At 32.6% G+C, this 27,676-nt stretch overlaps 1 protein-coding gene across 4 annotated transcripts in view; it reads left to right on the top strand.

Moving 5' to 3' along the window:
- The window catches only part of PRKACB (protein kinase cAMP-activated catalytic subunit beta), a gene marked incomplete at both ends in the record, with an annotated part of 140,459 nt that overhangs the window by 71,832 nt on the left and 40,951 nt on the right, over positions 1-27,676 (top strand). For 2 of the 4 annotated variants that reach the window (XM_079696334.1, XM_079696333.1), the window contains 2 exons: positions 22,790-22,851; positions 24,905-25,033. In XM_079696334.1, coding sequence (XP_079552460.1) covers positions 22,790-22,851; positions 24,905-25,033 — 191 coding nt within the window. Of the gene's footprint in view, positions 1-18,251; positions 18,271-22,789; positions 22,852-24,904; positions 25,034-27,676 lie in introns of those variants that run through there. The other 2 variants (XM_079696335.1, XM_079696336.1) reach the window with 2 other exon arrangements.

Genomic DNA, 27,676 nt, shown 5'->3' on the forward strand with positions numbered 1-27,676 from the left:
TATATGTAAATAAAAAATATTGATTTTAAAACAAGATCTTTCATATTAATATCTGGACTTTCATATTCTTTTTTATAATTTTAATTTTTTAATTTTAATTTTTTTGGTTTTGTTGGGTCTTCATTGCTGCGCACAGGCTTTCTCTAGTTGCGGTGAGTGGGGGCTACTCTTCATTGTGGTGCATGGGCTTCTCACTGCAGTGGCTTCTCTTGTGGAGCACGGGCTCTAAGCATGCAGGCTTCAGTAGTTGCAGCATGCAGGCTTCAGTCATTGCGGCACGGGCTCTAGGGCATGCGGGCTTAGTAGTTGTGGTGCACAGGTTTAGCTGCTCTGTGGCATCTGTGATCTTCCCGGACCAGGGATTGAACCCATGTCTCCTGCATTGGCAGGCGGATTCTTAACCACTGCACCACCAGGGAAGTCCCTGGACTTTCATATTCTTGAACCATTTGAAAAACTGATTTCAGTGGCCTCTTATTCCCATATGAGAACAAATGGGAATTTGCACTGAATAACTATTCTCTTTAGTCGGGATTTATACTGTCTCATTTGTTCTAGCCTCCACTACTTCACTACTTCTGTTGTTTTACCTGCCTGTCCTCGGTAGGCACTTGAATTTGACCTACAGAGCCCCTAATATGAGCCTAAATCACCAGATTCTCCTTTATTCTTTGATAAAGCTTATTTAATGTTCCTTCTTACTCATGGGACACAGATACTATCACTAAAATCGATAAGAAGTTCTCGTAATTCTGAACCTTAGAAAGAATGGGGTCTAGGTTTCGATCCCTCCTTTTCAAATTCCTGTTTTATTTTTAATGCAGATCTACTTACCTCCTTCCCATTCGTTAGCTCTCTTTACCATAGGGTATTGAGAGGAACAACCTTTACCAAGCTCCAAAGGGTTTTGTTAGATCATTCCCCCAAGGTAATAGATGCCTACCAGCCTTAAATTTACATAATTAAGTTGTCGGCTGAAGTGATTCTTCCCACAGCAAAGAAGATCTGCCTCAGATTGATTCTACTTACGTAGAGACAACTTTTTTAAAAAGAGAAATATAATTTACATGCCATAAGACGCACTCATTATAAGTGTACAATTCAGTGTTTATTAATAAACATAGAGTTGTGCAGCCATCACAATTCAGTTTTAGAACATTTTCATCACCCCCAACAGTTCTTTTGTTCTCTTTTGCAATCAGTCCCCACCTCAGACAAACACGGATCTGTTTTCTATCCCTACAGATTTCCTTTTCTGGATAGTTTATAAAAATGGAATCATACAATATATATAATCTATTGTTGCTGGCTTCTTGAACTTACAATAACATTTTTGAGGTTCATCCATGTTATAGAACATATCAATAGTTGGCTCTATTTTATTGCTGAATTGTACTGTATTGTGTGGATGTAACATTTTTGTTTAGCCATTCAGCAACTGATGAACATTAGGATTGTTTCCAGTTTTTGGTTTATTTGGATAATGTTGCTCTATCTATCTGCATGCAAGACTGGGTAGACATATGCTTTCATTTCTCTTGAGTTGATGTCTAGGGGTAGAATAACTGGGTCATATGGTAAGTTTATGTTTATCTTTTTAAGAAATTTCCAAATTGTTTTCCTAAGTAGCTTAATATTTTATATTCCCATCAACAATGTAGGAGGGTTACAGTTTCTTCACATTCTTGTTAATACTTGGTATCATCAGTCTTTTTGATTTTAGCCATTCTGTTTTGTGTGAATTGGTATTTAATTGTGGTTTCAGTTTGCATTTCCCTAATGATTCATGATGTTGAGTATATTTTCATGTTCTTATAAACCATTCATGTATCTACTTTGGAAAAATGTATTTTCAAATCTGTTGCCCACTTTCAAAATTGAGGGGTTTTTCTTATTATTTTCAAGTCTTTAAAGTTCTTTATATATTCTGAACACAAGTTCTTTACCAAATAAATAATTTGCAAATATTTTCTCCCCATTGGTGGCTTGTATTATCTTCTTAAATGAATATCCTTGAAGAGCAAAAGTTTTTAATTTTACTGAAGTCCAGTTTATCATTTTTTCCCTTGATGGATTGTACTTTTGGTGCCAAATCTCAAGAAATCTTTATCTAACCCAAGGTAATAGAGATTTTTATTCTATGCTTTCATCTAGAAATTAATTTTTTGTGTTGTTTTGTGTGAGCTATGGAGTGGCGTTCTTTTTTTTAACTCATGTAAATATCTAATTTTTACTGCGCCATTTGTTGAAAAGACTTTTCTTTCTCCATTAATCATCTTGGCACCTTTTGTCAAAAATCACTTGACCATAATTGTAGGGGTTCAATTCTGAATTCTCAATTTTGTCCCAGTGATCAATGTATGTCTATCCTATGCCAATACCACATTGTCTTGGTTATTGTAACTTTAAAAAAATTTTGAAATCAAGTAGTGTAGGTCCTCGAACTTTGTTCTTTCCAAAATTGTTTTAGCTATTCTGGGTCCTTTACATTTCCATATAAATTTTAATCAGCCTGTCAATTTCTAAAGAAAAGCCCACTGGGATTTTCATAGAGATTTCGTTGAATCTATAGATTAATTTATGGAGACTCTTCTCTTAACAATATTGAGTCTTGAAGTCCATGAAAATTAAATAGCTTTCCATTTATTTCAATGTTCTTTAATTTCTCTGCAATGTTTTCTGTGTGTTTTTTTTTTTTTTAAGTGAGCAAGTCTTGTTAAAATGGATTCCTAAGTTTTTTTTTTTCTTTTAATACCATTGTGAATGGAGCTGTTCTTTTAATTTAATTTTTTGATTGCTTGTTCCTAGTATATTAAAGTGTTATTGATTTATATATATATTATGTCCTGTGATGTTGATAAACTTACTTATTAGTTCTCATAGTTTCTTTATAGATTCCTTAGAATTTTATACATATAGAATCATGTCATCTGCAAAAAAGACAGTTTTATTTCTTTCTTATCAATTTATATGCCTTTAATATCTTTTAAAATATCCTTTTTCTTACCTCATTGCACTGGCTAGAACCTTTCATACAAAGTTGCGAAGAAGTGGTGAGTGTAGATATCCTTGCCTTATTCCCACTCTTAGGAAAAGCGTTCCATCTTTCACCATTATATATAATGTAAGCTATAGGGTCCCCCTCTCCACTTCACCCCCAAACTCACCCTTTATCAGCTTGAGGAAGTTCCCTTCCAGTCCCAATTTGTTGAGAGGTTTTATCACAGGTATTGGATTTTGTAGAATGCTTCTGCTACATATATTGAGATGTTTATGTAGTTTTGTCTTTTATTCTATTAATATGGTGTATTCCATTAATTCATTTGCAATGTTGAACCAACCTTGCCTTCCTGGGATAAATCCTACATGGTCCTGGTCCTTTTAATATACTGCTGAATTAGGTTTGCTAATATTTTGATAAAGGGTTTTGTGTTGGAATGGATACTGATCTGTAATTTTCTTTTGATCTTTGTCAGTTTCATCATCAGGCCTCATAGAATAAGTTGGGAAGTATTACATCCTTCTTTATATTCTAGAAAAGTTTGTGTTGGATTGGTATTATATCTTTTAATGTTTCATAGAATTCCCCAGTGAAGCCATGTGGACCTGAGCTTCTCTTTGTGGGAAGAATTTTAATTACTGACTTAAAATTTTTGTTTGTTTGTAAGTCTTTTCAGATTTTTTATTTCTTCTTGAGTTAGTTTTGGTAATTTGTGTCTTTCTATGAACTTGTCCATTTCATCTAAGTTATATCATTTACGTAAAGTTGTTCATAGTATTCTCTTTTAATCCTTTTAATTTCTCTAGCATCAGTGGTTTTGCCATTTTTTCATTCCTGATTTTGGTAATTAGTGTCTGCTCTGTTTTATTTTGTCTTGTTTTGTTTTGTCTTATTTTTGGTCAGTCTAGCTAAAGGTTTATCAGTAAGACTTTTGGTCTCTTCATTTTCTCTATTGTTTTTTTTTTTTTTTTTTTTTTTTTTTTTTTTTTTTTTTTTTGCGGTAGGCGGGCCTCTCACTGTTGTGGCCTCTCCCCTTGCGGAGCACAGGCTCCGGAGCACAGGCTCAGTGGCCATGGCTCACGGGCCCAGCCGCTCCACGGCATGTGGGATCTTCCCAGACCGGGGCACGAACCCGTGTCCCCTGCATCGGCAGGCGGACTCTCAACCACTGCGCCACCAGGGAAGCCCTCTCTATTGTTTTTATGTTCCATTTCATTGAATTCTGCTGTGATCTTTTTTGGCTTTGGTTTAATTTGCTCTTCTTTCTAAGTTTCTTAAGGTGGAAACTTAAATTATTGATTTGAGACTTTTCTTTTTTTCTAATACATGTGTTTAAAGTTTTGAATTTCCCTCTAAGCTATGCTTTATCTGTATCCCATAAATGCTGATTTCTTGTGGGGTTTTTTCTATTCAGTTCAAAATATTTTCTAATTTCCTTTGGGATTTCTTTGTGATCTAAATCCAGATATTGGGATTTCCAAAATTTCTCTCTGTTGTCGATTCCTAGTTTAATTCTCCTATGATAAGAGTTCATTTTTGAATGAATTTTCTATCCTTTCAAATTACTATGAGATTTGTTATATTGCTTAGCATATGATTAGTATGGAGAATTTCCATGTGTACTTGAAAAGAATGTGTATTCTGCTGATGTTAGATGCTGTGTTTTATAAATGTCATTTTATAATATTATATTCAAGTTTTCTGTAATGTATTAATTTTCTTTTTTCCATGAATTATTGAGAAGAATATTGAAATTTTCAACAATAATTTTTGAATTATTTAGTTCTTTTTAAAAAAAATTTTTAATTAATTTATTTATTTTTGGCTGCATTGGGTCTTCGTTGCTGCATGTGGGCTTTCTCTAGTTGTGGCGAGTGGGGGCTACTCTTCGTTGAAGTGTGTGGGCTTCTCATTGCAGTGGCTTCTCTTGTTGCAGAGTACGGGCTCTAGGTGCTCTGGGGCTTTGGTAGTTGTGGCACGCAGGCTCTAGAGCACAGGCTCAGTAGTTGTGGCACGTGGACTTAGTTACTCCACGGCATGTGGGATCTTCCCAGACCAGGTATCGAACCATGTCCCCTGCATTGGCAGGCGGATTCTTAACCACTGTGCCACCAGGGAAGTCCCTAGTTCTTCCTTCAATTCTGTCATTTTTGTTTTAGCATTTTGGAGCGTATTTTGTTCATTGCATATACATTTCTAATTGTTAAATCTCCCAGAAGTATTGGCCCTTTTATCATTAGGAAATTTCCTTTTTTTGACCTTAGTAATATTTCTTGTCTTAAAGTCTGTTTTGTCTGATATTGATATAGGTATTCCACCTGTATTATGGTTACTGTTATATGGTATAACTTTTTCTCTCCTTTCCGTTCAACCTATTTTTATCTTAAAATCTAAAGTGTGGCCCTTGTAGACAGCATATAGTTGGACCTTTTTTAATCCAGTCTGATAATTTCTGCCTTGTGATCTGTTTATTCGAATTTAATATAATTATTGATATGGTTGGCTTTACATCTTCGATTGTGCTGTTTGTTTTCTATATATCTTAAGAGTTTTTGTATTGTTGTTCCTCTCTTCCTTCTTTTGTGTTAAACAGATATTTGTAGGATGCCATTTTAATTCCTCTTTGATTTTTAAACTACATTTTAAAAAGATATTTTCTTAATAGTTGATTTAGGGGTTAAAATACACATTTTATCTTATCACAATCTACTTTTCTAGTAAAATATAGTGACTTTGATGCACTATAGCTCCATTTCTTCTCTAATTTTGTGTTATCATTTTCACATGTTACCTTTATATTTTTATAAACCTAGAAAAGCGTGTTACAATGATTGCTTCATACAATTTTAAGGTCTTTAAAGAAATTAAGAAAAGAAAGATAAATGTGTTTATATAGTCTTTTACTTATATATTTATCATTTCTAGTCTTTATTTCTTCCTGTCCATTTGAGTATTGTCCAGTGTCTTTTCATCTGGAACAACTTCCTTAAGTATTTCTGCTTGAAGCACATATCCTCTGTTGTTGTTTATCTGAGAATGTTTTTATTTTACCTTTGTTTTTAGAGGATAGTGTTCCCGGATAGAGAATTGTGAAAAGGTTTGTTTCTTTTTTCTTTTAGTACTTTGAATACATTATTCCACTGCCTTCCGGCCTCTCTTATTTTCGTGAAGAAGTCATCATTAATCATATTGCTTTTCCCCTGTACATGATTAGTCATTTTCTCTTGCTTCTCTCAAGATTTTTTCTTTGTCTTTGTCTTTTAGCAACTTGAATATGAGGTGTCTAGGTATGAATCTCTTTGTACTTATCATACTTGGCATTGGTTGAACTTAGATTGCAGGTTAACATTTTTCATCAGATTGGACATTTTCAACCATTATTTCTTCAAATATTTTTTCTTTGCCCTTTGTCTCTCTCCTCTCCTTCTAGGATTCCTGTTACATGTATGTTGATACCCTTGGTATCCTACAGGCTTCTGAGGGTCTGTTCATTTTTTTCCTATCTTTTGTTCTCTGTATTCTTCAGACTGGATGATTTCTATTGATCTATCTTCAAGTTCACTGACTGAGTCTTTTGCCCTCCTCAAATCTGCTATTGGGCTTATGTAGTGAGTTTTAAAGTTTGGGTTATTGTACTTTCCAAGTCTATAATTTTTATACCTTGAATAGTTTCTCTTTCTATCATTATATTGAAATTCTCTTTGTTGTATCATTGCCATCATATTTTCCTTGAATTCTTTAAATACAATTTCCTTTTATTCTTTTGATGTATTACCAATAGCTGTTTTGAAGTCTTGTCTGCTAAATCCTATATCTGGGACCATTCAGAGACATTTTCTATCATTTTTCCTCATTATGAATTATATAATGTTTTTGTCAGAAATTTGAGTTTTCAAAATAATATTTTGTAGCAGCTCTGCATTCTGATTATTTTTTCTTCTCTCAGGATTGTTTTTATTTATATTGTTTTGTTTTAATAACTTCCATGGCTTTAATCTGTGGGCTGTATCTGCCATGTTGTCTGGCTGCTGATTTCTCTGTTAGGGATTACCCTGTGCCTGCATAGCTTAGTTATTATTCAGTGATTAATCAGAGTTTGTGCTCAAACATTCTGAGCCAGTCTGTGCTGATGGAGCTGTTTGTGGGTTGGAAAGCATATTCAATGTCCAGGCAGTTTTCAAGCCTGTACCAGCTTTAACTTTCCTTTGGGTCCTCTTGGATCTCTCCTATGGAGTAGATTCCTTGTCAAGCTGGGATATGTGGAGAGCTTATTTAGGCCCTCTCTGCCTCTCTCATTTACATTTTCTATACTAAATTTTTTGCTAGACCATCAGTCTACTGCTCACCCCTACTAAGGCCACAACTTCAGGTTAGCAAAGCTGGATACTTTCCCTCTTCATTTGCTACAGTTTGCTTTTTTTTTTTTAATAGACGGTATCACTTGTATGGGGTTTTTTAGCTTCCTCTCCAAATCATGTCAGCCCTCTCTGGCAGTAAAGCTCCTGGTTGTCATGGAGCCCCCCCCCACCCTGACAGAAGTACTGCACTGACTGAGCTGTGGGGGAACAGGAGCAGCACCAAGCAAGAATACCACAGACTCCCACTGTTCTCATGCAAAGTGTAGCAATTTTTCATGAATAAATGCTTCTCAGTTTGTTGTTTGTGATTACTAGATGTCCAGAACCATGAAGTCATTGTTTTTGATAATTTTGTCCAACTTCATAATTGTTTCTTGGAGAGAAGATTTGCTGACTTACTCATTCTCTCATCACCGGAAGTCCTGTCTCACCTGGCAACTTTTAAAATGGCATGCTCACTTGGTGACATTCCACTTAACAAGAAACCATTCTATAGATCCCTTGTACCATTTTGGTACAAATTTTGGGTCTCTGGGAATCAGAACAGCACCATACCATCTACCTTGCTATACAGTCTGTCATCTTAATCCTGTTTAATGTAAGGGATTTTACACTTCAACAATAATTGTCAGTAACTTTTTTGTGTACTCCCCTCTTTTGAAAATCACATAAGTGGCATCTGACACTGTTTGTGATACTGAATATAATGGAAGTTTATAAATAAGTTGTTTTACAATTCTCCTTTATAAATGAAGATACATAGTATTATATTTTGTCTCTTCCATAATAACAGAATGTTTAAATGGTTAACATTTGTGCTGCAGTATAGCTTTCTGGCTCATGAAAAATGAAAGCTATCAGCGATCTGGGCAATAAGATTCATCGCCAATAGTCACTAGCAACAGCACACAGCATTTTAATATCAGTGAGGTCCACAGCGAGCAGTAAGAGCTGGTGTAATTGAAAGACGTTTAGGTGCAATCATTCTGCTGTTTGTTCCTTGCCAGGTTCAACATGGGATTGTGTGAGTATTTGAAGAAAACAGCAATTTTTAAAATGTCTTTGAAAGATGTAAAAATGGTAGATAAGTGCTTAAATTTAAGAAACATGGTAATTTTTAAATCATGTGGTTCTAAAATAAAAAGGCATTTTATTTGTCTTGGTTGATTAAAGCTTTAGAAAAGCTACTCCTTGGTTACAAGTGAACCGATAATTCTGCTCTAATGTTGCCGTGGTAACAACTCATGCTGATATAATTGAGAACATCTTATACATCCTGGTTCGAACATTTTCTCCCTGCCATTTTGAGTTGTTCTACTGGTATATGAAGAAGCCTAGGATAACTAGCTTGAAAGAAATTAAATCTAGTTTTACACATCTTTGGCATTAATCTGATGTTTACTAGTGATATCTCGCACTGAGCAGTTATGCTTTGCTTCTAGAGGCTTCTCTTTTTAAAACAAAAGAAAGCTCTTTTAATTTTCTGTGTGCTGCATGCTCTAATGTATGTGTTTACACCATCGGTTCTTATACCTCTAGAGATTAGCATAACTCCCTTTGCCGTTGGATTGTTGTTTTGAGCAGTATGTTTTGGAAAGGTTGATTTTCATCATGAGTGGTAAGTATGCTCTCTGAGACTCTGTAGGTTTGTATTTTTAAAAAATATTTAACTATAAAAGCAAAAAAATGTTTTTTAGAGGGGCAGTTGTAAAGCCAGAACTACAGTGGATTACATTTTCTCTTGATGCTTTTGCATTTAGGGATTATAGTCATTTGCCTTTTAAATCCATTAAGAACTGTGAATAATTAATACCACTATTAATAGTCAATACCAGTAATCAGTTTCTAATCTATTTTATGGTGTGATTTATTGTATTCATTATATTCATTAATACATTGTTATTAATTGTTATAAATTAGTGAGTAAAAGACCCACTGTGGTAAAGGAGGAATTTTTTTAGTATCTGATCCTGAAGATAATTAAACTTTCCTTTTATTGGCTTTGTCTTTCTAATATTAATTTTTGTTAGCTTCTTTTTGGTTATATAAAAAATACTCAATTTTACATAAGATGTTGCCAAAATTTTATTGATTTATTTGTTGCTTTTAACTATAATTCATTGAGAAATAGGAGTTTAATTATGAAATAAATATATGCATTTTGGTTTTGGAGCCTTTGTTAAAATTTTTAGAAATAATTTTTTGGGAAATAATTTGTTAGAACAAGTACTTTTGTGATAGTTTACTTTTTGTTTTTGTAAATATGATTTATTTTTTTCTAAACATTTCTAAAAATGTTTTTTGAGAAAATATACTACAGTATATACTGCAGTTTATCATAGGGTAAAAGCTGTTCACTTTAAGCCAAACCTGAAGCTAAAAATAGATATCCTGTTGTTAGAGGCAGAAATATTTGCTTAGAGCATAATTCATTAGCATCTTTTTGCTTAACTAAAAAAGAGGATGTTTATTAAGTTAACCTTTGAATCAGATACATGTTTAGGAGAAGTGTTATATGGTTTTTCTCTTAAAGTAGTCTATAGTTTATACTTAAAAGATTTGGAATTGGAATTCAGAACCTGAGAGAGTTGGATTTTTGTGGTATAGTGGTAGAATTCCAAATAGATGAACATTTTCTTCCATAATTGGAGACTATCTCATTATTGCCAATAAACATTTTTTATCCTACTGCTGTATAATACAAACCTCTTCAACACTGTTAGGTATTTATTTATAGAATGATATTAGACGTTAAAAGAGCAATTTTGCATGTAATATATTAAGAATGAATTATTGTTATTATCCTGTTATTCTTCTGTTAGATAGATCTTTCTGTTCGAGTGTTTTAAATTTGTGCTAATATTACAAAAGCAACGTGTTGACATTTCTTAGGATTTCTTGGATATCAAAACTGAATATACCTGGTTATCACACTTAAAATACTGGATTTCTTTGAATCCAGGCAGTGTGTTTTTCTCCCTGAAAATGTTCTAGAGGTTTTACAATTGGATATGTTGATTTTAGCTGAAGAAAATTGTTACTGCTTCTCTATTGCTTTTTCTTTCAAGAAAGCTATGGATTATTCAGATAGTATTTGATATACTTGATCATATTGGTCTGCCCTTATAGCCTTTTTTACCATAGGAATTACAGTAATGACAACTAAACATTCTGACTTTTTCAGGATTGTCCAATTTCAACTAATGTTACTCTTAGTGGTTAAATGCCTCAGCCATTTCAAAATGTGGAAAATTTCAAATGAAGTGTGGTTTTATTTGTAAAAATGAGCAAATGCCTGACCTTTTAATCTAAGTCTTTAGCTATACATGTGATATTTATGTGTATATGGTACTTTTCTAGTTAAAAAGCTATTTCTTTTCTCCTTCCTTGCCTATTAAATATCAGCTTTTGGGGGGAATAGTTTTCTCTGGAATCTATCTTTAGCCCTCTTTTAATGCTGCATTCTCTCTGAATGATCTCATCCAGTCCCACATCTTCAGTTGTTACCTGAATGTTTAGTGCAAAAGTGAATTTTCTCTTTCCATCCCAAATCTGCTCCTTTTTCATTCATCCTGATTTTTGTTAATGATCCCACTCACCATGCAGGAACTTAAAACAGAAACCTTGTAATCACTCTGAACTTGTTTTTTACTCCCCAGACATGCACTCAGCCATAAATTTCTATTGATTCTACATTAGAAATGTCTCAAAATCACTCAATTTTCTCCATTATCACTGGCACTGAGAATGCTTTTGGATCAGGAATTCTGTATCTTTTCAATCCTATTGCAGTAACAGCTTCACTGGTCTCAACTTCCAGTTATATATCCCTCCAGACCATTTTCCATGCTGCCATTTTAAAACTGCAGATACGCCCATTTCTTAACCCAACGTGAAAACTTTCAGTTACTCCTTAGTGCCTCTCAAATAAAGGCTAAACTCCTTAGTGGGGCATATGAGAGCAGTGGCCTGCCTTTCTGGCTTTATTTGCACCACTCTCATAAAATTCTGATCTAGTCATATTATACTACATATTATTCCTTGCTCCTTTTCCATATTTATATCTTTTATTATAAAAATTCTGAAAACCAGGTATGCTTTTCAGTGCCTCCATTATTGACTCTGTAGAGTCAGATGATTCCTCTATACTCCCAAAGCAAACTTATAAACTATAACAATTATTTGTATTATACTGAAATTATATATTTGCATATCAGTTTCCAATCACCATCCTTTGAACTCCTTAAGTCAGGGATAGTTCAGTGTTCATCTCTGTGTTTCCAGCGGTTACCCTAGTGCCCCAAACATAGTAATGAACTCATAAATTCTTGTGAAATAAGTGAATGATTAAAACTTATCCATTTTTTGTATAGTACAACACTTTTATTACATTATTGATGAAGAATATCAGTCATGTATTTTGATTTTTTTGGTTCATGTGCTTATCGGAACACAACTAGCATCATATCAAAATCTCAAGTGAAAACTCTGATTGGCCTTGCAGTAGTTGAGGGCAAATCTCTGAAAAAGATTTGCTATGCTTTGAATTACAGGAAAGTTACAGACTTGAGCAAAAGCATTTGAGTAATTCCCTTTTTTAGATCAATATTTTCAAAATTGAAAATTTAAGAACACAAAACTGGAAAAACAGTATATCAATGGAATTAAGGAAGGGTACTTGCCTAGAAATGTACAGTATCAGATTGAAGATCAGATGCCAAAGTTTAACAGTTTTATTTTGAGTAGTTTGCCTTCATGGAAAAGAAATAAAAATAATTTCACCCTTACTAACTTGGATGGATGAAGCTTTTAAGAAAGACTGTGGGAGAGATGAGTGGAAAATCCAACACTGCTGATTTCTTTCATTCTAAAACAATTAATAGTGGGACAACCAGAAATTCGTTAGTCTAATCAAGCTGAGAAAGTGGCTTTTTTTCTTCCAGATATAACAGGGCTCTTCCCTGATGTGACGGGCATCACAACTAGTAAGGAACCCTATAGTCCTGGCTCCATTCCCATTTTGGATTATTTAAATGATAATATAAATATGTATATGTATCAACTAAAAGATCTGAGAAGTTGATTCTGACATACCCAAATAGGAGGTGGGAGGGTCCACCTTATTTTGGGGGAGCATTTGTAAAGTTTTGAAAGGCTTCTCATTGTTCATGAATGAATAAACAAGAAAAGTACCAATGTAGAGCCTATAAAAGAGATCATGCTCAAGGATAAGTTCACAGCCTTCAAGAGGAAGAGAATGAACTTAAGTTTAGAAAATATTTATGAGGGAGGGTTTAAAATAGGAAATTATAGGTAGCGTCCATGTGGAATTCTTAAAAATTTCAAGTGAACATGGACTCTATAAAATAAGATGTTAAAGATAAAACAAGAGACTAGGATGAGAGGAGAGCTGGACGAGAGGCAGGAATAGAAAAGAAGCAATAATAATATGATAAGAGAAGGTTATAAGAAAATGAACCTAGCATTTGTAGAGTATAAAGCTGCATTAGAAGCAGTAAAGAGCAAAATAATCACTGCAGGAAGGTAAATTGAACATGTAAAGCACTAACTTGATAAAAGCTACCAGAATGTAGGGAAAATGGACAGGATAAAAATTATGAGGTGAAAAGTATGTTAGATAAAAGTAGGAACTCTACAAATTGAATGCATAGCATTCCTTCAGAACAGATAATGACTAATAGAACAGAAAAAATCATAAAAAATTATGATTCAGGAAAACTTAGTTGAAGAAAAACCTAAAAGTATACACTGAAAGAACTCATTGTGTATTGACAAAAATTAACAAAAATACCAGCACCTAAATATATCCTGATGGAAGTTTGAATTACGAGGATAAAAAATGAATTCCACAAATATCCAGGTCTCCTTACATCTTACAACTTAACACACATTTTTTCCTATACAGAAAAAAATCCATAAATTGGAGACTGGATAATTTGAAAATCCTTCTAGACCAAAAATTAATGAAGATACAACAGCACATAGAAATACTGAATAAAATATAACAAGCATCCCTTTAAATGAATACTTGAATTTACAAGAATATAATAGAAATCCCCAGTGTGAAAAAAGTCAAATAGTAAGTGAAAAACCAGAGCTGTAAGGAGGAGCATACTTTGACTACCCTGAGGAAATTTTCATACCTTGGTAACAAAATGGCTTTTGTTTTAAATGACCTCACAGAGACAGAAAAGTTCTTTGATCCATGCAACTTGGGATTTCTTAGACTCGTGTATAAAGCCAGTATCCTCAAAAGATCATAACCTCAGTGAAAGCATAGACTAAAAAATAAAACGTCTCCACTGACACAGGGGGAAAATAAGGAAGCTTACATTTCTTGGCTTGGGTTCCTGGGGAGGGGGGAGGGCTGTGTGTGCATGTGTATAGGATGCTTTTCCTGAGAGTTTGTAATCAACTGCTTCTTCTCCAGTAGCTTTCACGTTATAATCTGTATTAATTGTGTGGTTTAATAATTTTAAATAAAATATCTTATAGTAACAGTTCCAGGCTGGTAACATCTATTGGATGCCAGGCAGAAGCTAATACAAAACATATCCTCATATCAAACCCTGCGATTTTCTCACAGATAAAGTCCCCCTGAACTTTGAGTTCAAAGTCCAAAATCAAAATAGATACATAACACACACACACACACACAATCTACAACAAAAGATATTTAGCAGATACAACAGCATTAGACCCTACCAAGAATGTCAGAGTAGAATTGTCACATACAGACTACCATTTAAATTAATAATCACGTAAAAAAGAAATATAAGAGAAAAAAATTGTATGTGCTTCCCACAGAGCCTCAGAATATATAAAACAAAATTGACCTGTTTAGAAGGAAAAATTATAACTATGTAAGATTTATAGATGTATATAAAGAATTCTCACCCAGTAATTGGAGAATACACAGAAATATATAGAACACTTACAAAATTGATGATTTGACTACACATATTTGATATACTTTAAAGAATTGATACATAGGCTGTGGTCTCTGACCACAAAGCAATTAAGTTTAATCAATAATAAAAGACTAATTAAACAAGTAAACACAAATGTTATATTTGGAAATTAAAAAAATTCAAATAACACACAGGTCAAGAAATAACTCATAAATTTAAAATTCAATTATGTATCAGAACTTGTGGGGTGCAGCTAAAGGATTTAGAGACAAAATCTTAAATGTGTATGTTAGGAAAAGAGAAAGACATTTGTGATGTAAGGATGCAAGTAAACAAGTTAGAGAAAGCACAGCATGGTTAATCAAAAGAGGAAAAAAACTAATAGAGACATGAACAAAAATCAGCGGAATAGAAAATATTCATCAGAGCCAAAGCTTAGTTCATGGAGAAGACTTTTAAGAGAACTGATTAGAATTGTACCTATTTAAGATTTAATCATAGTTAAAATGTTTATTCAAAACTTAGCAAAATTAGGACTGGACAGTTTTATAGTCAAGTTCAAAAAACAAAAATTTTAATCTTGTACAAAATTTTTCAAAGAATTAAAAAGGAGATATTTTTAACTTCTTAAATATATGTATTCTAGTAATAGTTTTACAAGTAAAGTATGGGAAAGAAAAGCAGTTAGAAACATGTTCTTTGAAGTTAGGAACAGCAGTAGGATGCTCATTGTCTCTATCTGTACAGTATAACACTGTGAGTCATAACCTACACGGTAGGACAAGAAAAAGTTGGAGTAAAAAAAATTATCATTATTCACAAATATGTGATTATCTACATAGAAAATTCAAGAGAATCTACCAGTGTTATTTTAGAATTAATGAGAGTCTGCCAGTCTGCCATATAATAAGATCAGTATATAAACATCTACTATGTGCTATACATCAGCAACAAACAAATGGTAATTTTTTAAAAAGTCTCCCTTTTACAATAGCAACCAAAGCTCTAAAGAACCTAGGAATAAATCTAATAAAAGAATAAGACCTTTAAGAGAAAAAAGTTATAAAATTCTACTGAGATATTTAACAAGCAGATATCATTTGATACCCATTATATAAGTAAAAATTAAACAGTAACATTTTGTTGAGGATATGGATCATCAAGGATAGAGTGGTAGTATAAACTGGCACAACCATTTATTGAGCCACTTACTATTTAGTTAAGTTGAAAACGTGCATACCCTATCATCTAGGGATCCACTCCTAGCTCTATACTGTCCGGCAACAAGACAGAACATTTGAATTCAGGACCAGATGGAAAATCTTTAGCATATGATTCTGGTAGATATAATGTCCTCTGAGAAAAAGCCTCAGTGAACAATTAAGGAAGTAAAGTACTTTTCAAAGAGCATTTCAAAAATTGCCTGGGTCATTAGTTTTATGACTATAAATTTACTTTGTTTTATCACAAAATCCTTTAGGGAACATCTTCAGTCAAACATGGCTTGGATGGCCTAGAAAATCCACAGCATCCCTAGATAGAGAGCAAGTTTGGAGAGAAAGCATGTACATTTGATCATTTAAATATATATGTCTCACCAAAAGTTTAAAATTTTTTTAACAGTGTAGTGAAAGAGTGGGTCAATTATAATGTTCACTTGTAACCAAGACTTGATAAAAAATTAACTAATAAAAAATTATAAGAAGAGGACAGAAGAGTAAATGTAAGTAGTATTGCAATAAGAATAGCCTTTATTGCCTATTAAATTTTCAACCACTCATTCATGTTTGACTTTGTGCAAGACTAATTAATATCTTAGAAAACAAAAGTAGGCCCGTTTGTGCCATTAAGTAGTCCCATCCACTGAACTACACAAATAACAGTTATAGTAATTAAAGTTGTTTTTTATACCCACTGTTATTGTAAGGTTACAGTGAATTTGCTTTGAACGAACATGTTTGAATATGGTGAAGCAAAGTGTCTCTTCAGCAAAGTGAACACAATTGCTCTTCAGATTAAAGGGATAGAAATATGATATTTCATTAATACATTTCCAGAGTAGGGTTTTTGACGGGTTAAAAAAATATATGTATCCAAAGAATTAATTGTAATCATTGTATAAAACACTTTTGAATATGTGTTTTTCATTCTATTCCTATGTGTGAATATCTAATGAACATGTGTGGGTTGGTAACTTCTTGTGTGTGTGTTATTTTATGTGTTATTTAATCTGTTTAATTTATTCTTTTTGATCAAGCACGCAAATCATCAGAAGCATCTGGTAGGAAACCACTTTTTACAGAATAATTTGTTTGCTTTGTTGCTATAAGTTGGATTTTATGAGGCATTTTGTAGCAACTAGAATATTTTATATTAGTTTACTGAAAATATTTATACTACAGCATGTATGTGTGTGGGGGGTATACTTAGAAATAACAAATATAGAGTTCTAAAGAGGTGAGTGTTTGAAGTAGGAGTGCCAGAAGACAGTATTACAGTCTACTAGATTTACACTTCCTAGAGGTTTTGGAAGAGATTGTACTGTTATTTTGTTGATAGAACTTGGTATTTTCATAACTAATTTACCTCCCTTCCCATCCTGTTTTGTGCTTTCTGACATACACTAAATAACCTAAATAGAATAATGCTTTTACTTAGGTAAAGAATGAAGATGAAAATAATTTAATTACAAAGAGATTAGGGGGCCCATGAATTATAATCTCATTAAAAAAAATTTTAACTTATTACAAAAAAAAGATACTGTTAAGAAACAACTGCTTATAGTACCTAATACTTGCTCTTTCCCTAATAGAAAATTTTAGAGGAACAGCTCCTTCTCTTATTCCCTAAATGGATAGCCATCAAGATTTAAAATATTCAGACCTGTAACCCCCACTGTTCTTCCTCCTTACTCTATCTGGCTCCCCTCTTTCTTTAGCAAGTGATCTTGCCTCCTGTTTCCCAGAAGAAATAGAGTACAGCAATTGTGAATAACTCAGTTTACTCCTGGGCCTTTCCACATACTGAAAAGCGTCGCTGTGGCGAGCAGCTACGTCCGGGATTGGGCACTTTCTTGCCCATACACTTCACCTCCCACTGCTGCTCTACACTTTTACCCTATGCTGCAGCTATTTCAGGTCTGTTGACATTTCCTGAGTAAACCGTGCTCTTTCCTTTATGCATTTGATTCAAGATCATCCCAGCCTATCTTTGTCCTCAACTTCATCTGCCAGAGGAACTGTTTATCCTTCAAGATTCAGCACAAATGCTGCATCATCTTTTATGCCTTACCTTACTACCCAAGAATTTCCTCTTTTGAGCTCGAATAGCACCTGTAGATTTTTTAGTTGTAATCCTTGTCACATTCTATTACAGTGGTTCATCTATTTCCCCTTTAGCTTCTCATCTCCTATATAGTGGAGATGTGTTCCCAGAGTCTAGCTCAGTTTCTGGTACCATTGAACAGTGCTCAATAAGTGTTGAGAAGATTGTTAAACCAGCACCAATGAAGTAAAAATACCTGGAAGACACTACTGTCTCTCAGAAGGGACTTAATGAAGTATTACAATTCAGAGTGTCTTTCCTACAGTAGAGTTTTGAAAAAGAACAGAAGTCCAGAGATGGCATTGCAGTAATTATAGGATGTGTATTTCAGTATATGCTACTTAATATTATTAGCGCTATTGCTATGAGGAGTTACATTTTTTGTTAGCTGTTTTAAGGAAAATTAGAATGGTATTGATTTTGGTGCTGAACAGTAATTATTGATTTTACTTCCTAACCATTTAATTTTAAAATATTCTATTTGAATATGTTCAGTCAAATAATCATTTCTACATTAATGTTTTAGTCTGTACATAATATTCTGTAAAAATGTGTATAAGTGATTTCATGCTAATATGCTGTTTTTATGAGTGTCATTTAATCATTGTTTAATTTATTTTTCGGATACAAGCTTGCTCCTCTTCAGAAGTATCTGGTAGGCAATTACTTTTAATAAAACAAATGTTACCTTTTAAAACTTTTTATTTGGTTGTTTGCAAGTTGTTATGCTCCTCTTAAAGTTATATTTTTATAAAATATTCTGAGTTAATAAAATATTTTAGTTGATGGGAGAAATGGTTTATTTAGTTTTATGTTGAGTTTTATCCACAGAAATTATTTATATTGCAGTTTCTTGTGTGATATTTTAGAAACAACAAATATAGCACTGTGAAATAGTGGGAGCTGTACAGGGTAGCATAAGACAGATTAATACACACCACTTAAATTAGATAACAGCTTAATGAAAGGTTTTTGAAAGAAAAATATAGTTGTAAATTTTGAGTAAAACAGCTAATATTTTAATTGGGTATTTACCCTAGGAAGTTTATATTCTATTTTGTTCCGTTTTCTATTTGTTTCCCTTCTATTTTCTGACATCCATTAAAAGAAGTTAAATAAAATTGTGCTTTTATTGTAAAAGAGGTGTCAAAGAGAGAGGTGACATTTATCACATTACAAAGAAAACTGGACAATTCAACATCTGGAGTAGTTATAATCTGTTCAGTAATAGATTTCTAAACCCTTCTTATAAAACATGAATGATAACCTCCTTTAAGCTTCACATAATGGCATACTGTAATGAACAACATGCCCTTTTTATAATCAGTAGCAATCTAGAATCTAGCAGCAACACAGAACCAAAAATTGCCCAGTAAATAAATTTACTAACTATAATTAGTGAAACATTGCAGAATTATCTGAATCACATGGAATAAAGATATGCCGTACTTGAATTTTTAATAAATTTTCCTAATGTTTAAAATGAACTCTCTAATTTTTAACAATGTCATGTGTATAAATATATTCAAAGATATTTTGAGGGTGGTAAGATTTAAGTTTTTTTTAATGTACTTGTAGATATGCATAAAAATTATCACTTTGTTTCTTCTTTCTTCATCTCATGAATGTGGGTAAATATTTCTACAAACCAACCCTGGGTGAACATATAGATTCCTTTGGTATTTCTTAAACTGAAGAGAAAATAAATTTATGTGGAAAATAAATGTAATTGAAGTATATACTTCTGGGAAGAAATTGAGGTAATTTTTGGTGTGTCCTCATTTTTTTTAGTACCTAGTTTGCTCCATTATTGACCAGTACAGAACAAAATATTTTTGCAGAAAAATCCTTTGTTGAGATGTTTTTTCCTAAGGAGTGTTACTAATCACTGTGTTTTTAGATAGGTACTGATGATTACTAAGAAGCATTACAACCAATATTATAACTCATATGTGTTGAGCTCCAAAACCTGTGGCTGTTGCAGGATATCACAAGGGTTTAAATTGAGTGTAAATGTAGATATGGCTTATATACGAACACAAGAAAACAATTGAGAACTTCAAGTATATGCTTTATAGGGAACTCCAGATTAAATGTGCTGCAGTGTTTGAATTTGGCTTTCTCCCACCACTCGTTTTATTAATTAGTTGCCAACACCTTATGTCAGTGGATATAAACTTTAAAAATAACTAGAGAAAAGCATTTAGAAAGTTAAATTCACCACTGTGTAAAAATAATAAAATCCAAAGCAAATACATGTGGTTCTAGATTGCCTATTGTTTTAGAGTTATTCGTAATCTAGCATGTTATAAAATATTTTATTTTTTGTGTTTATATTTATAACGTATATATTTTGTGTTTATATTTATTTTTTGTGTTTATATTTATAACGTATATATTTTGGTTAGCCAGTATTTTTACAAAGAGTTAACTGTGTTCATCTTTGCATCTAAATAGTACACATATAAACCAGATATTTCATGTGTATATGTATACTTATGTGACAAAAAGTGTTGCAGGAACAGAGTTTACTTTGTGGAATTATTTAATGACATTATAATTAATGCTTATCCTTACTCTAAAAGGGAATCTATTTGTTGAAATAATTTTCAAAATTTAACATCTTTAATTCATACCATTTCTGATAATTTTCATATAAGACCTTTATGAGAACTGTTATTTACTTTCTACAGTAAACTCAGAATACTGATGAGTACAGAGAGTATTTCAAAGATTTTCCTGAATATCCTATCAGTGCATGAAATTCAGTAGTACTTAAAATTTTTCGTTTAGTTTACTCACCAAGCAGGAAAAAAGGAAATTTTCCTTCAACTTACCATCTTTGGCAAATACTGCCAGTCCTTCCTTTGACCAGTTACTTTTTTCTTAACTCAAGATCCAATTAGCAAGAAGTGACAGGAGAAGCTGAAACAGGATGTTAGGGATTTTTTCCTTTTCCTGATTTTCTTCCATGTCTCCAAAGTATCTGTACTCATGCAGGCATCTGGAGAGTTTATACTGCAACTTGATGTGCAAGTTCTATAGATAGAAAATAACTAAAAATATTTTTCAAAAGAAATCAGAGGTATATTTTGGGAATCACAAGTTGTTTCTTAAAAGCCCCAGTTGCATTTAGCAATAAATTATGTTTTTAATTTATTTTATAGCTGTCGTTTCCAAGTCATTGGCCTGTGCAGATGTCTGTTTCATGCAAAAAAAAAAAAAAAAAAGATCTTACTTATAAAACCACTCTTCTTCATTTGTAACTAGTATATTAACTTTTTAGAAGTAGGATGCCTTGAACCTTCCTAAACTCAAAGAAAATGTAATAATTTTCCACCCCCAAATCCACCGCCAGGAAGAATTAGATCATATTTGCATAATTAGTTGCAATTATTTGATTCATTGTTTTGGTGAATGAGATTTTCATACAATGGAAAATTCTAATTTTAAAAATTATTTTTCTCAAATTTTCTAAAATAGGTATTTTGAGAGTATTTTGCAAAATACAAGTGACAGTTTATATAAAGTAGTAAAATAATATCTTCAGAAATGCACACTAGTGTTACATAAAAACTAATGTCTGGGCTTCCCTGGTGGCGCAGTGGTTGAGAGTCCGCCTGCCGATGCAGGGGACACGGGTTCGTGCCCCGATCCCGGAAGATCCCACATGCCGCGGAGCGGCTGGGCCCGCGAGCCGTGGCCGCGGAGCCTGTGTGTCCGGAGCCTGTGCTCCGCAACGGGAGAGGCCACAGCAGTGAGAGGCCCGCGTACAGCAAAAAAAAAAAAAAAAAAAAAAAAAAAACTAATGTCTGCTGTTGGTGCCTGTTAACACCATTTTGAAATCTCAAAGCACTTAAAATGCCAACAGCTTTCTTGTTTAACAGTATTTTGCCAAAGGTACTTCAGTGGGGGTAAAGGAGGAAATTACAATATATCTTACACGCCTCAGTTTAATACTACTGCATCATTAGAAGATCTTATTAAAGTATTTGTGAACCCCTCATTGAACTTTTGTCTTTTTATCATCATTATCATCATTCTTATTATTACTTCTGAAATAAATGCCACTGTGCCATTTGTTTAGCCTTTTACTATTTCAACACTATTTAAATCCTACTTTCATCTTTATTTATAGATTCAGATATGAGAGGAATATTGGGAACCCCCCCCCCCCCAAAAAAAGAAAGACTAAAATAATTACTTCTTGTGTAGTTAGGTTTTGCTCTCTCAAACCTAACTATGGGAAAAATAATACATTTTGTTAATGCCATTTTATCTCTCTGAAATTTTTTTCCTATTTGTTTCTAAAACACTGAAGTTATTTTGTAAACAGAAGTCATTGTTAATAGCTTTGTGGGAAGACAATGAAAAAGAGGAATCCTTTTAAATGATTCATCATTTATCCAATCTAAAACTTCAAACCAAAGCTCTATAAAATAATGTGGCTATTATTGATCACTATATAAACATCTGATTTTGAATTGCTTTACTTTAGTTTATATTATAAATTAGGCATTCAGGCCTTTCGTTTGCTCCAAATTTAGAATGAGAGTTTTAAGCTGTTCGGGTTTTTTGGCTGTGGTTTCTTCTGTTTTATTTTTAAGTCTTTGTGGCTATTCTTTGTGTTATTCTGTAGTTTTTCCCTTTCACTTTACCTTTAGTAGAGAGGATACAAATCTAATAATATAAATCCTTATACCTGAAAACAGCCCTTTATCAAAGTCAGTTATTTTTGAAACTCCACAAATCAACAAATCCACATTCTCCGGATTTTTTACTTCTTATGTTTAAATGCTCTGTTAATATCTGCTGGCTTATTTATTTACAATAAGTATTTTGTCCTATATTGATTTCTAACTTTTTTCATTACTTTCAGGTATGTTTTCAGGAACAGTATTTTTATTATTAAATTTGAAATTATCAAAGTGACCTCCATAGAGAACAGTATTAGATATTCTTAGAAACTGGAGAAACTGTTTGCTTCTTCTTTAGAGAAACTAAATAGCTCTCAAATATATCATGGTTGTGAATACATGTTTCATGGCAACCATAGTTGACTTAAGTCTGTGTTTTTTAAGCAAGTATATTTATGTGTAATGTATTTATGTATGTAGTATAAATATTCTTAGAAGTCAAAATTTGGTTGTTTTTTTTTTTTAATATATTTTCAGTGAAAGAGTTTCTAGCCAAAGCCAAAGAAGACTTTTTAAAAAAATGGGAAAATCCTGCTCCGGTAAGGAACATTTAAAATTTTCTATGATTTAAAAATCTTGCTTTAAGTAAAATCATGATTCTCACCTAAATAATTAACTACTTCAGAAAGTTTAATTTTCAAATAGCGTTAATAAATGTAGGCTGAACGTGAGAATTTTGCCATAATATTATGTTTTGATTAATAATTTTATGTATACCTAAATTGGAGAAGGAACTAATTTCTGATATAATACCTGATTATACATTTTGATACTAATTCCAAGTTGCTACAAACTCTTGATATTTTCTAATATTCTAGTAATTTTAATTTATGCCTTTGATACCATATTTATTATTTTTATTAATTATGACAATTAGGGATCATATTGTGCAGTTTCAAATTCTTAATCACAAATACTTGGCCACTGACAACATACCAAGTACACTAGGATCCTTTCATAAATGTTTTGATGGGTTAAGTTCTATATAATTTAAGTACTTTAGATCTTAACTAAGATCTAAAAATTATATATAAAAAGAGCCATCTACACTTGCCAAAAACTCTTCTTCAATTTATTTTTATAAATAATTAATGACCTTTAATAGTAGGTGAAATTTTGAAAACGTTTTTCCTAGCATAAAAATCCTTTTGAAGTATTTTTTTCACTAAAAAATATGTAGTTCTAAATAAAATGTTATGTTTTATGAAGATGCCATCATTACCAAGATTTAGAGCATGAGCTATATAATTTATGAGGAAGATGGCATATTCGTATGAAAAGCAGTGACTAGCAGAAAGAGATGTTTTGTTGTCTATTAATGATGTTTATTTTCATTATTTAGTTGGGAACTTTATTAAACATTTCAATCCATTGTTGTTGATAAAACCAAAAATTAAATATTAATCCATAAAATTAAATACTTTATTCAGTCAGAATTATAAGGACTTTTTCTTTCTGTATTCATACAGAATCTCATGGCAATTTAAAATTATTAGAAATAAGAATGACAACAAGTTTTATAAATAAAAACTTAGAGTTACTTGCTTTCTCCTTAATGATTCAGTAAGAAGCTGTGATGTGTCTACAAAGGCAAGGTTGATTTGCAAAAGATTAAGTCCAACTACAGTGAATTCCAGTAGCAATCCAAATTCCTCACTTATAAAAGAACCATATTGCATCACATTTTTCTCAAGCTTAATGCTATACAGAATGGCCCTTGGAAATATTTTTTCCAAGATTTTCATGAAGATGTTTATAATGAAAACCTATTAAGCAAATCGGTTAGCAATTACTATTTGGTGCCACTTAGCGCATAATTTGTTCCTAGTAATTTTCATTTTATTGTGGCAGCAACAAATTCAATAGATTGATGCCTTCAATTCTTTGCTTCTATGCTATAGTCAAAGCCAAACAAAGATGTTTGCTTATAACAAAGCATCTTTCAAGGAGAAAGAGAGTGATTATTCTTCTGGGACTCCGACTCCTGGTTATCTTTGTGGGAGTGAGGAACTCTTTTTACCTTATTGTTCCTTTTTTAGGTAATACTGGGTTATTATCACATCAGAGAGAGAAAACCATTAGTATCTCTCATGCTGTTATTATCTAGTTCATATAAGGATAGAAATGAAGTAAGACAGTGTTTCTTCAGAGGTAACTAGTGAAAGGACTCTGATCCTCAGCTTATCTATTCATTATAATTACTTGTAAGTGCATTAAGATTATGTGGCTTCCATGACTGCATACTTCTGGTCAGTTTGTAATTATTAAAATATGGAGCTAATTTATTAGAAGTCCAATACTATGAATTCATATTAGAATATGACCTTTCATATTTCAACTGAAGATCTTACTTCCTCACATTACTATTATACTTTGTTTTGCGATGTAAGTCTCTTCTCAAATATTAGATCCTTTCTTATTCAAAGGGAAAAATAGAACCAATAATCTGTAATTTCAGTAGTCTCTTTGTATTGTTTTTAAATGGGTAGTTATAAATTACCTATTCTGATAGTATATCATTAAATCTATTATAGTTTTCATAGTCTTATGAAAATTTCTAATTTTAAAGTTTATTTTTTCATGTATATGTAGAATAATGCCGGGCTGGAAGATTTTGAAAGGAAAAAAACCCTTGGAACAGGTTCATTTGGAAGAGTCATGTTGGTGAAACATAAAGCCACTGAACAGTATTATGCAATGAAGATCTTAGATAAGCAGAAGGTTAGTGTATTCATTGGTTTGGGTTTTTTTGGGGGGGGAATTTAAAAAAAAATTTTTAATTGAAACATAGTTGATTTACAATGTTGTGTTAGCTTCAGGTATACAGCAAAGTGATTCAGTTATATACATATATATTTTTATTAGATTCTTTTCCATTATAGGTTATTACAAGATATTGAGTATAGTTCTTTGTGCTATACAGGTTCTTGTTGGTTATCTATTGTATATATAGTGGTGTGTATATTTTAATCCCAAACTCCCCATTTATCCCTCCTCCCCCACCTTTCGTTTTGGTAACCATAAGTTTGCTTTCTATGTGAGTCTATTTCTGTTTTGTAAATAAATTCATTTGTATCATTTGTTTAGATTCTACATATAAGTGATATCATATGATATTTGTCTTTGTCTTGCCTACTTCACTTAGTATGATAATCTCTAGGCAGAATACTCTTTAACATAAATTGCAGCAATATTTTTTGGCCCCATCTCCTAGAGTAATGGAAATAAAAACAAAAATAAACAAATGGGATCTAATTAAACTTAAAAGCTTTTGCATAGCAAAGGAAACCATAAACAAAATGAAAAGACAACCTACTACAGAGTGGTAGAAAATATTTGCAAATGGTACGACTGACAAGGGATTAATTTCCAAAATATACAAACAGCTTATTACAGCTCAATATCAAGAAAACAAACAGCCTAATCAACAAATGGGTGGAAGATGTAAATAGACATTCCTCCAAAGAAGACATACCAACAGTGGCCAACAGGCACATGAAAAGATGCTCAATATTGCTCATTATTAGAGAAATGCAAATCAAAACTACAATGAGGTATCACCTCACACTGGTCAGAATGACCATCATCAAAAAGTCTACAAGTAATAAATGCTGGAGAGGGTGTAGAGAAAAATGAACCCTCCTACACTGCTGGTAAGAATGTAAATTGGTACAGCCAATATGGAGAACAGTATGGAGGTTCCGTAAAAGACCAAAAACAGAGCTACCACAGGATCCTGCAATCCCCCTCCTGGGCATATATCTGGAGAAAACCATAATTTGAAAAGGTACATGCACCCTAATGATTATAACAGCACAATTTACAGTAGCCAAGACATGGAAGCAACCTAAATGTCCATCAACAGATAAGTGGATAAAGAAGGTGTGTATATATACACAATGGAATATTACTCAGCCATAAAAAATGAAATAATGCCTTTTACAGCAACATGGATGGACCTAGGGATTATCATGCTAAGTAAAGCAGTCAGACAGAGAAAGACAAATATCACATAATATTGCTTATATGTGAAATCTAAAAATGATACTAGTGTATTCACTGTTATTTACCTGAAGAATAAATTTTATCTGCTAGATTATTAAACACATGCAATAGAATAACTTACCATTGACACCTTCAGATAATTTTATTGTTGTGTTTAATTTGCATTCCTCTTTATTGTGACTATATGACACACACAATTAATAGTTTGAGTGTAGGGGGGTACATTATTATTTCAATAATTATTTATACATAATAGGTATATATATGTTTGCTAACAAAATATTGAATTCTATATGTAAAGAACAGGCATCTCTGTTACATTCGGCTTTGTGGAAAAATGTTGGGACCAATTACTTGATCCTTAGATTGAGGTAACAGAAATTTAGTGATTTATTTTATGACTTATTTTAATTGACACTTGAAGCCCTGTTGTTTAACATGATTGAGCTGTTTAATTTAAAATGTAAGTTAAAGTAGGGAAAAATTTGAAAACCTGCATACTGTAATAAATATCAAATCATTATATTATACACCTCAAACTAATAATGTTACATGTCAGTTATAGCTAAAAGAAATTAATTAATTAAAAAATGAATTTTAAGTATTTATCATATATTAGTGTTATCTAATGAATCAAGGTGTCTGAATTATTCATGCTTTAAATATTAAGCTTCTGTTTTCCTAGTAATCACGATTGAGGGAAAGTAAAAGAAAAATGGCGAATCTTGATATGTTATCTTACAGATATTATGTACTCAAGAATGACATTTTGGCTTGCTGGGATACAGATGGGAAAATGTGGAGGAAACAGTACTGAATGAGTAATCAGGGTTAGAGATGGTGGGTAAACTAGTGCTATCCAATAGAAATATAATGTGAGGCACATATGTCATTTTGAGTTTTTTAGTAGGTACATTTTTTAAAAAATAAAAAATAGTTAAAATTATTCTTAATTAATAGATCTTTATTTAGCCCAACGTATCTAAAATACTATCACTGCCACATGTAATTAATATAAAAATTACTGGGGCTTCCCTGGTGGCGCAGTGGTTGAGAGTCTGCCTGCTGATGCAGGGGACATAGGTTCGTGCCCCAGTCTGGGAAGATCCCACATGCCGCGGAGCGGCTGGGCCCATGAGCCATGGCCACTGAGCCTGCGCGTCCGGAGCCTGTGCTCCGCAACGGGAGAGGCCACAACAGTGAGAGGCCTGCATACTGCAAAAAAAAAAAAAAAAAAAAAATTACTGAGACGTTTCATATTCTTTTTTTCATACCAAGTTTCCAAAATCTGATGTTTATTTTACACTTACAGTATATCTCCATTCAAATTAGCCACATTTCGAGTGTTAAATAACCACA

This window comes from Hyperoodon ampullatus (genome assembly GCF_949752795.1).
Source record: "Hyperoodon ampullatus genome assembly, chromosome: 2".
In the NCBI taxonomy this organism is placed as follows: domain Eukaryota; kingdom Metazoa; phylum Chordata; class Mammalia; order Artiodactyla; family Ziphiidae; genus Hyperoodon; species Hyperoodon ampullatus.